At 43.9% G+C, this 17738-nt stretch overlaps 1 protein-coding gene across 2 annotated transcripts in view; it reads left to right on the forward strand.

Annotated features, from left to right (window-relative positions):
- Positions 1-17297, forward strand: part of TRAPPC11 (trafficking protein particle complex subunit 11) — a 67268-nt gene extending 49971 nt beyond the window's left edge. For both annotated transcript variants that reach the window (XM_088446973.1, XM_088446972.1), the window contains exons 27-30: positions 3105-3196; positions 3956-4089; positions 4212-4379; positions 15451-17297. In XM_088446973.1, coding sequence (XP_088303099.1) covers positions 3105-3196; positions 3956-4089; positions 4212-4379; positions 15451-15495 — 439 coding nt within the window. In that variant the 3' untranslated portion in view covers positions 15496-17297. The remainder of the gene's footprint in view (positions 1-3104; positions 3197-3955; positions 4090-4211; positions 4380-15450) is intronic.
- Positions 17298-17738: the final 441 nt, after the last annotated feature.

Genomic DNA, 17738 nt, shown 5'->3' on the forward strand with positions numbered 1-17738 from the left:
CAGGGAGCAAAGGGTTAGGCTGCGGAAGGGGATATTGGGGTTAGGCACTAGGGGGAGGGTTAGGGGTTAGAATTAGTCATACTTACCGCCGGAAGTCATCATCACCTGACCGCAGCAGCTGGAATACACTGCTGAAGCTGCCGGAGCAGGTAAGTCACCACTAGACCCCCAGGGGCATTTTGAAGACATTCGAATAATGTCAGCATTTCATCAGTGTCGGCATGATTAATGTTGACAAAATATATCACACCTCTGGGATAGACAGAAAGTGTATATCATTGTGACAGTGGAGGCAGTTATTCTGAGGGATAAACCACTGCTAATGAGCATGCAGCCTATTTTCTGTGAATTATGTGGCACTTGCTGGATAATGATTGAGCCAATCAAATACTAGCCTCTGGTTGTGTATAGCCTATGTACATAGGGCCTGATTCAGAGACGGACGCTCTGAATCAGGGTTTTTTTTTTTTTTTTTGGTGCGGCCTCCTGGCCACTCGCATAGCTGCGGGTGACCACCCACAGCTATTGCGAGCGGCCAGGATGATGGTCAAGACCATCGCGACCATCGGGCTTGCGACGAGACCCTTGCGGTAGGGTCTCGTTGCCGCAAGCCCCAGAGAGCTTCCGGCTCTAATAGAGCCAGAAGCTCTCCCACTGACATCACTGGTGATGTCAGTGGGGCCGCCCACAAACGGCAGGCGTTCGCTTGGGAACGCCTCCGTTTGTGAAGCCACGCCTACAAAACGGGGCGAGCTGTCGATCAACATCGACAGCCGCCCCTTTTGTAGTGAGCCTCGGAGCGAGTACTTTTTGCGCTTGCTCCGGGGCTCACGCGTGCGCACTGGCACACCATCGACCCGCTTGCGAGTGGGTCTGAATCAGGCCCATAGTCATTTGCTAATATGCAGTGATAATAGACTGTAATAAATGTAAGCCAGGGCTCGTAGACCTGACAACTTGGCAACTAGATGTTCACTTGTAGCTCCCTCATATCCTAAACCTTTGCATTATACTGGAATCAGGGCTCTCATTATTATACTAGCTAGGGTGTGTTTTCAGTTATGTTTCGTAAGTACATGAAAATCATGCCCCATGCAAGACCTTCCTGACCGTGTATAATTATACAGTATGATAGAATGTGTGTATGTTCCTTATAATTTCATCATGAATTAAAAAAACATGTTTAAATACCTGTTTGTTGAAGATAAGAGATGAAAGAAGAGCAAAGTTTAGTTAAACAGCAAAGTTAAGTAAATGTGTGCACAGCCATATCTGGTGCCAAGTTTTACATACATGCAGCAGTATATGTGTTGCCAAGACTAATGCACAGAGCTGTTTCTGATGTTGAGACTAATGTGATGCCGGCTCTGGCTGATAGCGCTGTTCCTGCCAGGTCCTGAACTCTGACAGGCAATCTGAGCTCAGTGCTGGACAGGAACTCAGGGCCTGATTCAGTGTTGTACGCAAACCCTATGGTTTGTGTACAACACCAATTGTAAGAGACCTGAGCATAAAGAGGACCTTTTCTGTACAGGTCTCCCGCTGCAAGATCGTTCGCAGTTTCCCCAAGCCACAGCCTGTCCATATGATCCAGATTCAAGGGGGGAGGGGGGGGGGTTTATGAGTGCTGAGGCAAGGGTCTGCATCTTCAGATACAGACTTACTGTTGTCTGTTACAGAGCTGCCTGCCTGTAGAGAGCCGGTCCCGGCCCTGGTACTTTTTGAGTGGCATGGCCTAATTGCTGGAGGCGTGGCTACCCCTCCTTAGAGAAAAAAGGAAAACGTTTGCGACATTTTGCACTCAAGAGGGGGGGGCACGGTCAGTGTGATCAGTCCCCCCTGCACAGGCAGAAGAGACTGTTGCTGCTGCTCAGCGGCAGCAGTCTCCCTGGCCCTACTGCGGCACAGCACACAGCAGCTTGTTCTGCGCTGGGAAGACACAGGTTGCTGACAGGTAAGAGGAAGGGAGGGTGGAGCCGGACACGAACCCCCCCTTCCCAGGCCCCTCCAGCAAGCCCAGTGTCCCTGGCTGTAACATCAGGGTTACTCAGATTGCAGCTGGTCTCGCAGAAGATCCGATGCTGTGTCAGGACGCAGCACTCAGATATGCGATACAGTCAGGAGGCGTCTATGTACACCAGCCAGACGACTCCTGCTGCATTAGCATACAGTGGCGGATTCAGGGGGGGTGCGATTGAAGCGATCGATGGAGAGAGATGATAATGACTCGGCTGTGCTGTGATCGGAGCTCCCGTCTCCCAGTTAGAGGGATGTGTCAGTGACAGGCTGTCACCTGAGCCGGGGAGGAAGCGATCACAGCCGGCTCCTCACACCCTGTGATCAGCTGTGTGGTCTAAATAGACCAGATGCTGATCACTGCTAAAAAAAAAAAACTTACCTCTGTTCAGGGACCGAAGATCGGGGCTCCGACGATGTCCTCCCTTCAGTCGGTCTCCCAGCTCCTGCACTGTGACCCTGGTCAGCTGCTGCATTAAACAGCTGACTGGGTCACAGTGCAGGATGGGAGAGCAACTGACCGAAGCCCGGAGGGAGAAAGTCACCGGAGCAACGGAGGTAAGTGAAAGTAAAGGGGGGGGGGTTGCCGCGAGAGGGGGGCGGAATTAATCATCAATTCGCCCCCCCTAGTACAACAGTCTAGATCTGCCTCTGTTAGCATATTAATTGTGCCAGGCGCCTCCTGCTGCATTAGCAAATTAATTGTACGGCATTGCACAGACGCTTCCCTCATGCTGTGCAATACCGTACAACTCTGCATCAGGTCCGCAAATAGCTGGTTGGCCGGGAAGGCAGATAAGCAGGAAGTAGATAAAAGAATTAGCAACTTATATCAATATTCTTATTATCCATAGATGTATGTTGGGGGGTTATGCGGGAGAATCAGCACGTCTTTCAGCAGATGATTTGAGTAAAGGTGTGTGGCATAATTCATCTTCACTCCAATCATTCATTGTTTCTATCCACAATTGGTATACATCAGAGTTAGTGGAGGTATGGTACATGTGGGTGGGTAAGAGTTTGTGAGCATGCCTAACCATTTAGGACCTCCTCTTATATTACTAAAGGGTGTTTTGTTTCTTGTAAAGGAGCTCAGCTGGAGAAAGTGTACCCACCGTGAACACAGTGATAACTTTGCCTCACGTCATGGTAGAAAGTATTCCACTGCACATCCAAGGAGGTAAATTGGTGGTGATGTTATCCACCGTACGTAGTGCCATGTGATTGTCATGGGCCCTCTTACACTGAACATTTTGTAATATGCACGGACTGTGCTACACTTTAAGTCTATTAGTGACTAATGGTTTATAGCTTTGTAATATGGCTTCCAGTTTTGGTAAAAAATTAATTCTATATCCTATTTTTGGCTGGCTGTTCCCCGTGCTGAAGTATCTTCTGACAACATTTTGTAGGTGGACGTAGCTTTTTTGTTTAGTACTTACCCCCTTGAGTACAAGTGCAATGATATATAGCCTGTCATATGCACTGCTGTATACCAGATACCAGATAGAATAGTGAGAGGTTTTATCAAAATCGGTTCAATCGTTTGAGTTAAACCAGAACAAACAAACCGACATAAAACAAATGGCTAATTGGGTGCAGGTACCCTATAAACTATATAAATTGTCTAGAAATGTTACTGTTCCAGATAAAGTTACAATTTTATTTATATGTATTAATAGAATTTTTTTCCCCATGATAATAATTTTAACCCACATACTGCATTCACATCACACAACAAACCGAGCAAAGACTCAGAGCAGAATAGTAAAACACTTGCATCAGTCAGAGAATAAGATGGTAATGATGTCTTATTAATATCCCACGTCACTAGGTTATGGTTGTCCAACCATTAACACCAAACAGTCCACTCGTATAATGTGATGTTTTAGCTTCCTCCGTTTTATTCTGATCACCACCATCTCTCTCCTATGTGTAGATCTCCCATCTTTTGGGCGAGTGAGGGAATCGCTGCCAGTCAGGTATCATCTACAGAATAAGACCAGTTTGGTTCAAGACATAGAAATTACAGTGGAGCCAAGTGATGCATTTATGTTTTCTGGACTCAAACAGGTAAATATTGTTATTTCATAAACAATCTACTTCAAGTACCTTCCATAATATTGCCTAATACTGTCATGGCTAATAATGGTATGCCCATTTTAGCTTATCACACATGTAATTCTTTCTTCTAGATCCGGCTGCAAATCCTCCCTGGCACTAAACACGATATGCTGTACAATTTCTACCCTCTAATGGCAGGATACCAACAGCTGCCATCTCTAAACATTAACGTAATGAGGTTCCCAAATTACACCAGTAACATGCTGAAACGATTTTTACCTACTTATATATTTGTGAAGGTGAGTTCAGACAATCCAATTACAGATTACATGCTGTCATTTCTTTCTCGCCACTAAAAATATCTCCTTATGCTGGCATATCCCATTTTACCAAAATGACTATCTGCCTGGGATGCCCGGGATTCAGGCAATGCTCATCTTTGTGAGTGGCTGAACACTACGCTTCTGGTTTATTTTTTTGCCTGTTTTGGACGTGTGTTTTATTTCTAGCAGTAGTAACAGAAACAGTTGGCACAGAGACAGTCGGGCGCCTGGCATTTCAAGCTCATACATACAATGTACAAACACTTTCTAGCACAGGGCATCAATGGACTGGGGCAATTAAGTGGATCTTGTACAATATTTTCTTAATCAGCAGTCCATGGGGCTTATGTAAAAGCCTGCGAGATGAAGGCAGGGGCGCAATTCCATCCAGTTAGCCTGTATTTTTGAAGCTGCAATAATTTAAAAGGTAAAACTAATCTGCTTTTGTCTTTTAAATTCTTGCCGCTTTAAAAATTCAGGCTAACTTGCCATAATTGCGTACTGAGCCACATAGAAACACATATTAGGAGACGTCCAGGATCGTCCTACTTCTAGACTGATGCATGAAAGGCACCCCAACCCCAAATAGATCACATTATATAGTACTGTCTCTGAATATACACCAATACAAATTCTGGGCAAGATGTACGACTAATCTAGTTTATTTGCACAGCTGGAAACCTTCTGGGTCTCAGAACAAGACATTAATTCAATTATCTTTTGTTATGTGACCTATATCATTCTCCCATTGCCTTCTGGCTACACTGACCTGGAGAAGTTAGATTGTGTAGTGATTGTACATCATTTGGTTGTGGATGCAGCCTCAACTTTCCTCTGCTCACAGTTTACATTGTACAGATTAGTATATCGCAATGGGATTTCAGCAGCTTTGCTAGTTGAGGTCACAGGTATTTTATGTATTTTGCAGAGGGTCAGACAGACATCTTGGGTGCACACGGTTGCTATGCTTATGCTGGGTACACACTATGCGGTCCATTGAATGATCTATCGTTCTGACGCGAATCGGAATGACAGATGGTGCGGATCGCATAATGTGTATGGACTATCTATGCGCGAACGCATGAGATATCGTCCAGTCGGCCATGCTGCATGGCCAGCCGGATGATATTGCATGCGGCGCCATTGCAGGTAATGAATGACAGAACGAGGGATCGTTCCGTCGTTCATTACATTGCTCAATATGTACCCGTGGTACGATATATCGTCCAGGGAACACTTCAGGAAGTCTGTACCCAGATTTTGACCCTCACATCAGTCTCCACCACATTGAAGCTTAGAGTGTTAATTACTGACAGACACACATGCATATTTCTTTATCAGAAGCCAAGCAACCTACCACTATGTTTTGGGACATTGTGGGAGGAACTGGAGTACTCTGTGAGAACATATAAACTCCACACACCACATAGATAGGACACAGATGACAGGGCCTGTACCCGGTCTATTAGCACCCAGTGCAAGTATATTTGGAGTGCGCCCCTCCACTCGACCACATTTGCCCCCACAGGAAAAAACACACACGCACACACTGCCCCCTACAGTAACAAAAAAAACATTGGCATCCACAAAGAGAAGTAAATATGCTTTGCTATAGTTTAATGCTCTCTAAAATAAACATACATTTAAAATAATGACCAGAAACCACAGTGTTCTTGATGTTCTGGCTCCCAAGTCAGTGACATCACACAGGGAGGAGCAGGAACTGTGTTAAGGGAAAATAACATGATAGGTCTGCCCAGGGGCTGGCTGGCAACTTTCAGCCTAGGGGGCAAACAAGAGCAAGTGGCCCAGTTTTTCTACCAGTTAATTTAAAAAAAAAAAAAATGGGCGTGACAGTAATGTTGGGGGTGTGGTTTGCGTAATGTAGGTATGGTTTAAATAGCAAATGGAATCTGAATTTTTTTTATGACAAAGAGCTATGGTATAAACAAATATATCATAAAGCAGCCCCATATGACTAATGCTGGGTGCACACTGACAGATATATTGCCTATTCTATTGACCAGGCAATATATTTGTAGAGCATGATCGGTGAGTGTGTAAAAATGATATGTCTATTAACTATGTCATTCACAGGCATATCGCATCTGCCCTGCAGCACAGTTGATGCCGATATATCTTACAGAGTTATTTACGTGTGTACGGGTGACCTGCCGACTGCCCTTACCCTTCCAGCAGGGGTCTGCCAGTGACTGATATCTCAACTGGGTGGGCAAATTTAAATGCCCAACCAGTTGTGATGTCAGCGCAGACACATCAGCCTGAAGTAAGGTTCTATGCACTTACCAATCGTTAGATAGGTCGACCTGTAGGCAAGGTGTGCACCCAGCTTTAGCTGAGACATGAACATCAGGGCCAATTTAAGGCTGATTATTATGGTGGCCAGATTTTTTCTTTAAAAAAAGCTTACACTGTGCTTGGGTCACAGTGGAAATAAGGGCCTCTTCATGGTAAAGTGCTATCCAGCTGTGGCCACTACCGTCTGCCTGTGTCAACCCACCGGTCTGCCCTAGCCTCTGTTTTAGCCTCTCACTAACAATTATAAAATGAGCAGCAGCTTGTGTTCGTAGCATCTACTAATGCCTGTCCGGCCAGATACTGGCCCAAAGCATTCAATTTGCTCCATATCCTTCAGATAAAATCATGTGCTGTCCCGACTCTGTGCTGTCACAGGGGTAAGCTGTACGTCTGGGTGTCTCTCTCCAGCTTGTGTGGATTAGCTGCTGGAGGCATGTAGTGGGAGCCCTGGGTTCCACCTTCTATTGCGTGTGCCTCCCAGGGGCTGGGTTGAGTAGTTGCGCCTGGCCCTTTGTTCCACCTCCCCTTTTTGCGTTGTGTGTGTCTGCTGTGGAAAAGGCGGGGTGCAAATCATCTATTACAAGCAGGGTGATTTCACAATTAACAAAATGGACGGTGGGTACACACACATATACATATATATGCAGTGGTCGAAGTGGGAATTTTGAAGTGGGGGTATGGACAATTTAGAAGTGGTAGCAGTGGTGTAAGTAGTAAAAACGCGCCAGTCACAATATAAGTGTGCTTGGTCATGCGTCACAAGGGGCGTGTCAGCATGATACAGCACCCGTTTCTTGTCGCTCTGGGAGCATTCCTGTACATTCCATTACAAATACACCTTACCTATATGGTGGTTTCTCGGCAACGGGGAATATCTGAAGAAACTGATCCACCCTGGGTAGATAGTGTCTTCAGTCGGTATTCACTATTCATGTAGGAGATCACATGGTCTGAAAGATGCCTTGTTTGTGTAGGAATATATAAGTTATAACCAATGTCATCATCATACAACAAAGGTTCAACCAGACTCATGCCCAGTGTCACCTCCTGCACCCTGTATCCCCACCAGACTCCTGCCCCTTGTCTTTCCAGCTTCCTGCCACCTGCCCTGTCACTCCAACCACACACATTGTCCCCACTGGAAATAAAAAATACATTGTCTTTGTATAAAAAAATAAAATACATACACATAGACCCCCACAGGAAATAAAATAAAAACACATAGGCTTTGTACAAAAAAAATACACATTGGCAACGATAATAAAAAAAAACACCTAGGCCTCCATAGGAAATCAATAAAACACATAGGGGGAATTCATTTCTTCTGTGTGGCGTCAAAGCTAATGGGCGGATGATGGAGCAATTCAATTGCTGCTCCTTCAGGCGCCCATAAGCTGTGGGAGACACAAGTCTGTGGATTAGGTGCCCAAACGGCATGGGTGGTGGGATACACAGAGGTGGTGGGGTGTACAGTTATAATAACTGACGGTATTACTCACAAGTTGCATCAATCTGACTGAGACGATTATAGTGATTGGGTGGAGTGGGATCTTGAGGCATGATGAGCAGGGAGCAGTGTGGCGGGGTTCAGTAACTAAGAGACCTTGGCAGCAGAAAGAAGCTCCAGCACCAGCTTTGCTTGGTGCAGGCGGCACTGTAGGGCTCCACATGTCAGCCTTGCTGCGGACGGGCGACATCACAGGAAGGCTTCAGACTCGGAGCTTCAGTATTGCTGGGGGTGGGCGGCACAGCAAGACTCCACAAATCCGCTTTGCCGGGGGTGAGGGGGTGGGGGGTTACAGACCACACAGCAGGGATCCACAAGCCAGCATTGCTGGCAGTGGGAAGTTATTCCAGCGGGGCAGCACCTCTGCCCTTAACCTCAGCCCTGCAGTCTGTGTAATAAGTATGTGGAAGCTGAGACTATAAAAACATTTTTTAAGTGCCTGAACGAAGTGCCGGTAAGGCATACCGCTGAATACCGGCAGACTTCAAGCACTGTATATAATAAATATCTATATATATATATATATTATATATACACATACACACAGGTGCATAAATATTGGGACACTCACCACCACAATGGCTTTGAAATGAAACAAACAAGATGTGCTTTAACTGCAGACTTTCAGATTTAATTTGAGGGTAATTACATCCAAATCAGGTGAACGGTGTAGGAATTACAACGGTTTCTATATGTGCCTCCCACTTTTTAAGGGGCCAAAAGTAATGGGACTATCAACTCCAAAGCTATTTCATGGACAGGTGTGGGCTATTCCCTCGTTATTTCATTATCAATTAAGCAGGTAAAAGGTCTGGAATTGATTCTAGGTGTGACATTTGCATTTGGAATCAGTTGCTGTCGACTCTCAATATGAGATTCAAAGAGCTGTTACTATCAGTGAAGCGAGCCATCATTAGGCTGATAAATCAAAACAAACCCATCAGAGAGATGGCAAAAACATTAGGTATGGCCAAATCAACTGTTTGGAACATTCTTAAAAAGAAGGCACGCACCGGAGAGCTCAGCAACACCAAAAGACCCGGAAGACCACGGAAAACAACTGTGGTGGATGACAGAAGAATTATTTCCCTGGTGAAGAAAAACCCCTTCACAACAGTTGGCCAAATCAAGAACACTCTCCAGGAGGTAGGTGTATATGTGTCAAAGTCAACAATCAAGAGAAGACTTCACAAGAGTGAATATAGAGGGTTCACCACAAGATGTAAACCATTGGTGAGCCACAAAAACAGGAAGACCAGAATAGAGTTTTCCAAACAACATCTAAAAAAGCCATTACAGTTCTGGAACAACATCCTATGGACAGATGAGTCAAAGATCAACTTGTACCAGAGTGATGGGAAGAGAAGAGTATGGAGAATGAAAGGAACTGCTCATGATCCAAAACATACCACCTCATCAGTGAAGCATGGTGGTGGTAGTGTCATGGCGTGGGCATGTATGGCTGCCAATGGAACTGGTTCCCTTGTATTTATTGATGATGTGACTGCTGACAAAAGCAGCAGAATGAATTCAGAAGTGTTTCAGGCAATATTATATGCTCATATTCAGTCAAATGCTTCAGACCTCATTGGACGGCGCTTCACAGTGCAGATGGATAATGACCCGAAGCATACTGCAAAAGCAACCAAAGAGTTTTTTAAGGCTAAAAAGTGGAATGTTATGCAATGGCCAAGTCAATCCCCTGACCTGAATCCGATTGAGCATGCATTTCACTTGATGAAGACAAAACTGAAGGGAAAATGCCCCAAGAACAAGCAGGAACTGAAGACATTTGCAGTAGAGGCCTGGCAGAGGATCACCAGGGATGAAACCCAGCGTCTGGTGATGTCTATGCGTTCCAGACTTCAGGCTGTAATTGCCTGCAAAGGATTTGCAACAAAGTATTAAAAAGTGAAAGTTAGATTTAGGATTGTTTAGTTTGTCCCATTACTTTTGGCCCCTTAAAAAGTGGGAGGCACATATAGAAACCGTTGTAATTCCTACACCGTTCACCTGATTTGGATGTAATTACCCTCAAATTAAATCTGAAAGTCTGCAGTTAAAGCACATCTTGTTTGTTTCATTTCAAAGCCATTGTGGTGGTGAATAGAGGCTAAAATATTAAAATTCTGTCAATATCCCAATATTTATGCACCTGACTGTATATATGTATATGTACACAGACCAAGAGACACAAGCATAAATACATACAGACACACACATACATGCAACACAGACGGATGGAGACATACAAGCAACACAGACAGATGGACACACACTGACAGACACACATACACATGCAACACAGACAGACACACACACACACATGCAACACAGACAGACACACATACATGCAACACAGACAGATGGACACATACATGCAACACAGACGGATGGAGACATACAAGCAACACAGACAGATGGACACACACTGACAGACACACACACATGCAACACAGACACACACACACATGCAACACAGACAGACACACACGCATGCAACACAGACAGACACACACGCATGCAACACAGACAGACACACACGCATGCAACACAGACGGATGGAGACATACAAGCAACACAGACAGATGGACACACACTGACAGACACACATACACATGCAACACAATCAGACACACACACATGCAACACAGACAGACACACATACATGCAACACAGACAGATGGACACATACATGCAACACAGACGGATGGAGACATACAAGCAACACAGACGGATGGAGACATACAAGCAACACAGACAGATGGACACACACTGACAGACACACACACATGCAACACAGACACACACACACACATGCAACACAGACAGACACACACGCATGCAACACAGACAGACCCACACGCATGCAACACAGACGGATGGAGACATACAAGCAACACAGACAGATGGACACACACTGACAGACACACATACACATGCAACACAGACAGACACACACACACATGCAACACAGACAGACACACATACATGCAACACAGACAGATGGACACATACATGCAACACAGACGGATGGAGACATACAAGCAACACAGACAGATGGACACACACTGACAGACACACAGACAGACACACACACATGCAACACAGACACACACACACATGCAACACAGACAGACACACACGCATGCAACACAGACGGATGGAGACATACAAGCAACACAGACAGATGGACACACACTGACAGACACACATACACATGCAACACAGACAGACACATACACATGCAACACAGACAGACACACACGCATGCAACACAGACACACACATGCAACAGACAGACACGCATGTAACACAGACAGACACACACACATGCACAGACAGACCCACACACACATGCAACACAGACAGACACACACGCATGCAACACAGACGGATGGAGACATACAAGCAACACAGACAGATGGACACACACTGACAGACACACATACACATGCAACACAGACAGACACATACACATGCAACACAGACAGACACACACGCATGCAACACAGACACACACATGCAACAGACAGACACGCATGTAACACAGACAGACACACACACATGCACAGACAGACCCACACACACATGCAACACAGACAGACCCACACACACATGCAACACAGACAGACCCACACACACATGCAACACAGACAGACACACACACATGCAACACAGACAGACACACACACATGCAACACAGACACACCCATATTTGAAATAACAAAACAACACACCCCTGCAAAATTTATTGTCACTGTGACCTATAAATATGCCCCACTCCACCCTCCCCTTACCTGGTATGGGTGGAGAAGACGGGAAGCAGGATCTCCCTCACAGTAAGGCACTCCTTATCTCTGCCCTTTCTGACTCTCTCCTCCATGGGTGCGGTGCCATAATTTTTCAGCTTCTCCTCCCAACCCCCCTGATAAGCCACGCCCCTTTTCCCATTCTCCAGCCTCTTGGGTTTCTAGGCAGGGAAACCTTGCTCCTCATTGGTTGATAGCAGCCATCTTTTTGTAGCCTGATATGAGGGCAGCCATTTTCTACAAGCCCCTGCTGCTACAGTACTTATTTCGGATCTTTCTCAAGATGGGCAGCGGCCGAGGAGCATGAGCATCCTCTGCCTGCCGGCCCTGAAATACATAATTGTAGCGCCACTGGGTCTGCCTTTCCTCATAGCTATATTCCCCTATGACTGTGATGCCTGAACCTACCTTTTGCCAGTTATAGGATTCCACCTTCTCTAGGTGATCTATCATCACATGCAGCAAATTGAATAAAAAATTCTAATCACAGCCACCATCTGCCAATCACAGTTCAACTGCTGGGATTCCTGTCAAACTCTGAGTGATGTTGAGCAACAGGGTGCTGCTCATAATAGCCCAATTTATTTGCACTGCAGTGCAGACGGCAGGGACATGACTGGCGGCAAGCGCCTCTCCAGTCACTGGTCCCCACGGCGGCCACAGCATTGCACTCTACACAGGATGGCACCATTGTGCGGCCGCTCCACTGGTAGGGGCCCTCAAGCCGGCCTTGCCTGGTGGTAATCAAACACAAGACCCCAGTTCTGTGAGGTAGCTTGGCTAACCAAAGTACAGTACTTTGGCGCCAGTATCTGTTTACTTGAATGTTAGATTTTATAACCTACCTTGTCCTAATCTGCTTCAAAAAACTAATCTGCTGAATAACAGCCACATCAAAACCCCCAAAATCCGATTAAAATAGTAATCTGTTATTTTTTTCCTGTTTATAAATGAACCAAGCAACCAGAGTTTGTGTAACTGGAATACACAGGTGCTTACTGATAGCAGTTTTTTCAGCCATAACTACCTGAAGGCGTAATTGTGGCATGTAGTTCAGCATAATTTTATTCATGTAAGAATCATTTACATGCAGGGCAGGTTTAAGCAACACTCGTACTATCATGCCAGGAACTCATTTTACGAGTCCTTCTGCAGTGCTTACATACTGTATGGGATTTTGCTGGCTGTGATGGCTGTAAAACATATATCCCATTGTTTTTCACCACCTCATAAATCACATTTAAAACTGTTACAATGATAGGAATGATCTTGACTCACTCTTTTACTTGATAATGTGCTGTAAGATGAACTTTTAATATGATTTACTATGTACTGTATGTCCATTTAAAAACAAACCAAAAAAATAACATGGAACTGAACTACGTGTGGGGACTAGTGAACACACAATGGATAATTCCTCATTAGCACTTTACCCAAAAAATAATTCAACCTTTTTAGTTTTATCTTAATATTATTTTTATTAAATAGTCCGTTTTATATGGAAAGTGAGCATTGGTTAAAGGCCGCACATTTCACATAGCTGGCTTAAATAAGACGTTTAGAGATGGATTCAGTAAGATACGATAATCAACCTTCAGCTAATTGGTCGCCGGGACTATTCAATTACAGCCAATAATAACTCTGCAGGCGGTACATAGCATGGATTTCTGCTTCAGCCTGAGGGAGGCTCACAACAATCCGCAGTAAGTGCCCTTATTGCAGGTGCCGCGAAGACGTTCACCCATAGCTCTGGGTACTTATCCCGGAACTGGGTTAATGCGCGTTAGCTGCAATTTTACCGTGCGAGGAAAAGAACTTGTAATTTCATAGCCTCGGGGGTTCCAGTCTTCAGAAGGGGTCATGCCAAACTGACATTATAAACCACTTTTTGTTTTTTACTCACAATTAAATCGATTTAAAGCTGAAAGTAAAATTGCTATGTCGGTACAAAAGTGCTTAGTGCACATGTATTTTGCGGCTGTATTTTCAGTTATGTATGTAAAAATGTGTATAACTTTATTGTAGCCTATAGATGTGTCCAGGCATGGGGTTGCCTACTCACAAACTTGCATCAGGTCTGGGACATGTAAAACTGCACTTATTAAGTACAAATAGAGTCTATGTGGCGTGGGTGACTTGCTTGCTGTACTGAACTTGCATATGTACAGTGATTGTTTTCTATGGAAAAAGTTGCAGGTACCTTTAAAAAAAAAAAAAAAAAGTGTTGGTACTTGCCTAAAGTTTCAAGTTGAAACCCAGAGTATGGAAACTACTATAAATCTTGTAAGTGTTCAAATCCTTATTTTATTTTTATTACATAAGTTCTCACTGTGTCTGGAACTAGTTTTAAGAATTAAAAATTACACAAAAAAACAAATGTGGGGATGTAGTCAGCAGGTCCACATTGTTAAAATGTCAACATTCTCAGAATATCGACATGTGAATGTGGCCATTAGGGTTAGGCACCAGGGGGAGGTAAGAGTTATGCTGGGTACACACTGCAAAGATATATCTGCAGAAGATGGTCGTTCATACACACTGAGCGGCTATCATCTGCTTCTGGATGCGGGGCCCCGCCGGCCGAGGGGTGGGTCGGGGGCCTGTCTGCCCCCATCCCCGCGGTCTCTTCTGTATGTGTACGGGCACACTGGCCGATGGGCAGATCTATCTGGAGATATATTTGCCATTGGCTCTGCAGCACAGCAGACGCGATATGTCTGTGAACATCGTCGTTTACAGACATATTTCTGGTACACACTGGCCGATCAATTGATCGGCCATTGTATTTGTCAGTGTGTACCCAGCTTTAGCGTTTGGAGGGGTCTTGGGTATAGAAATAGGGGAGAAATACCCACCACAACGTTCGAGCATCGGAGGTCTGACCCGGAGGTGACTGTCACATGATCCCCGAGATCTAGAACACATGGTTGGAGCAGCCGCAGCCGTCAGGCGCAGGTAAGTCACCGCTGGGCCACCCAGGGATGATATGTTGACATTCTTACATGTCTACATTTCATCACTGTGTACATGAGGAATGTCAACATTATGACTGGCGACATATCATACCATGCCCAAAAATGTACTGTGTAGTGCTGAGTACTCGCACTATAAATGCACTGCGTATGCACATCCATGACCTGCTCACCTAGCGCAAAATACATGTATATCAAAATATATATACAAGTTTAATATGACTACTAACTAACTGTACACCAATGCAGGGTATAACCTTATGTGAAGCACTTCATTATCTGACCAGGGAAAGTGTTGCCATTGTGGCTGTCTGACCGTAATGTACAAGGAAGGAAAAACCTGCTGTCTAGTTGCACTTTGCTTACCAGGTGTATAGTGGGTGAAGTTTTCTTATTCCCTAACTGCTTTAAACCTAAAGTACTTCTGTATGTTTCAGCCACAAGGACGTCATGTGGATGAAGACTCTATTGAAGCCGCATAAGAATGAGAACCCTTAGTCCAGGTCTGCTCACATTGTCTGATTGCTTCTATTTTTGGCTGAATATCTCTTCTATGAGCTGAAATAAATGCATTTTGTTGTATGATAGTTGGGGCTGTAGTTCTATTGTAGCCACGTATATAAATCATTCCTCCCAGTACACACGTGTCATACAGGGCAGCATTGTTATGTGAAGGTCTACCGATAGCTCATTGTGGGACTATCTGCCAGACGCTGCTTAGTACTGGACATCTGGCCAAATAAATATCTTATATGGCTGGTTTCGGCTCATCACAAACAGTCTGAAGGCATGTGATGTACATATCTCTTCCCCACATTGTCATGCAATATATTAGGTATTTTTACAGTTTGTGTCTGACTGCTGTTGAGCCACCAGTCTGACTGTGCTTCAGCATAGTAAGAGACATGACAGCTCATATCTTGCTCTGAGTGGTAGTTTCAGGTCTGTTATAGAAATCTCTCAAGATCCTCCGCAATACCTACAACAACGAGTCTGTGTGATCGCTCTTTGACCTGCAGTATGTTCCCTCAATTTAATGTTTGCTGGAATGTAACAACTGTATATCTGTATTATTTGCCATACAATATATTATGCATTTCTATTAGAGGTGCTGAGTCGTGGCTCCTGCTATGGAGACAACTGAGCAACACCAATGGCGATCAGTAGAGATCTTAGCTATACACATGTGCCAGGACTGTACTAGGTATTGCCTAGGAAAACCTGTCATATATACGGGCAATGTGACAGCCCAGATTACTGTAGTAGATGGTTTAGAAGTAACTTTCATTTTAAACTTGTTTTCCACCAGAAGAGGCAGAAAACTCATTATCAACTCATAATCTAATTAAGCATTAATTGGGCTTAACCAGTATTCTTTAGAATGTGGCCCTTTATTTCTCCAGGAGATGGTTTCCAGTAAATTGGTAGCATGTATATTGGTTCAGCCCACAAAATACTTGCCTTCTCTATGTTAGTCATCTTGATTACAAATGGGACATACAATGTAAAATGTGTGGTTTATTTTAAAAAGGTAAGTACAACTTGCATTTTTAGGTTAGTTGGCCTTTATTATAGTAGTGTTCACTTTGTATATGCGTCAGGTTGCTACGTTGTACAATATTATGTTCATATACTTTTACATTGCAGTGTTCTCCTAGGTAATGTAGGAAATGCTGTCCCTGTAATGTACCACACTTTAACTATAGGAAAACGCTGATCTGCATTGCTATTTATACGGTAAAGGGAATGAAAAGCAAATTTATGGATACATTTTTAAACCAAAATAACATAGGAATAGAAGTGATTATTTTAATATGTTGCGTATATTTGCCCATAACCATTTATAGCGTTAAATAAATATGTACAACGTGTCAAGATAAATAACTTAATCATTTAACACATTACATTTCCTTTCATTGTACCACATTAAATTTGAATAACATTTTATTCAGCTTGCTTGTAATCTTGCCATTAATTACACAGCTGCCTAGATTTTAAAGACTAATTACAAATTTACTGTCCCAGAAGACTTTGTGGAGCACCGTTCGGGTAGATGCCATCAGGGAACCTTTACGAAAACATTAGCAACCAATCAGATTCTGTCATTTTTATTTTACAAATTAGAAATTGATTATATTTTTGATGGGCTACACCAAGTTGTTCTACATAGATACTACTTGTACAACAGGTTTCGTAAATGTTACCCAATTGGTTGGATGTGTTTTGAAGTGTTTATTTTGGCCATTGTAAATCTTCATGTAAATAAAGAACCATCTGTGTTTCACTGACTGTTGTTCTGTTTATTATATTATTGGTGTGAGAGGGAGCTGGAGAACTGGTTTTATGGCAGGACACATGCATTGCTGAGATACTATAAATCACTGTAATCATTGTGTACTTCAAAGGATAACTCATTACTAACGGCCCCTAATAAAAGGAAAGGAGGTGGGGTTGTCCTTTTAGGTAATCTGTAAACAGAATGGTATAATGGACTTCATTCATATATAATAAATTGTATAGTACACTATTGGATCAGTACCCATACTAAGCAGCAGATGGCAGTGTCAGATACCTGCTGTATCTAATAGAAAAGTTTAGTAGTGGCTTTAAAATAACTTCAAAAAGCATAATTCACCTTAGAGTGTTTGATAGGCCCTCGTTTAAAAATAGGAATAAAACCAGTAAGATGGTGCAATTGTGCTCCTTTGTAAAACAAGATTGCACT

This window comes from Taudactylus pleione, unplaced genomic scaffold (assembly GCF_031769625.1).
Source record: "Taudactylus pleione unplaced genomic scaffold, aTauple2 ptg000408l, whole genome shotgun sequence".
In the NCBI taxonomy this organism is placed as follows: domain Eukaryota; kingdom Metazoa; phylum Chordata; class Amphibia; order Anura; family Myobatrachidae; genus Taudactylus; species Taudactylus pleione.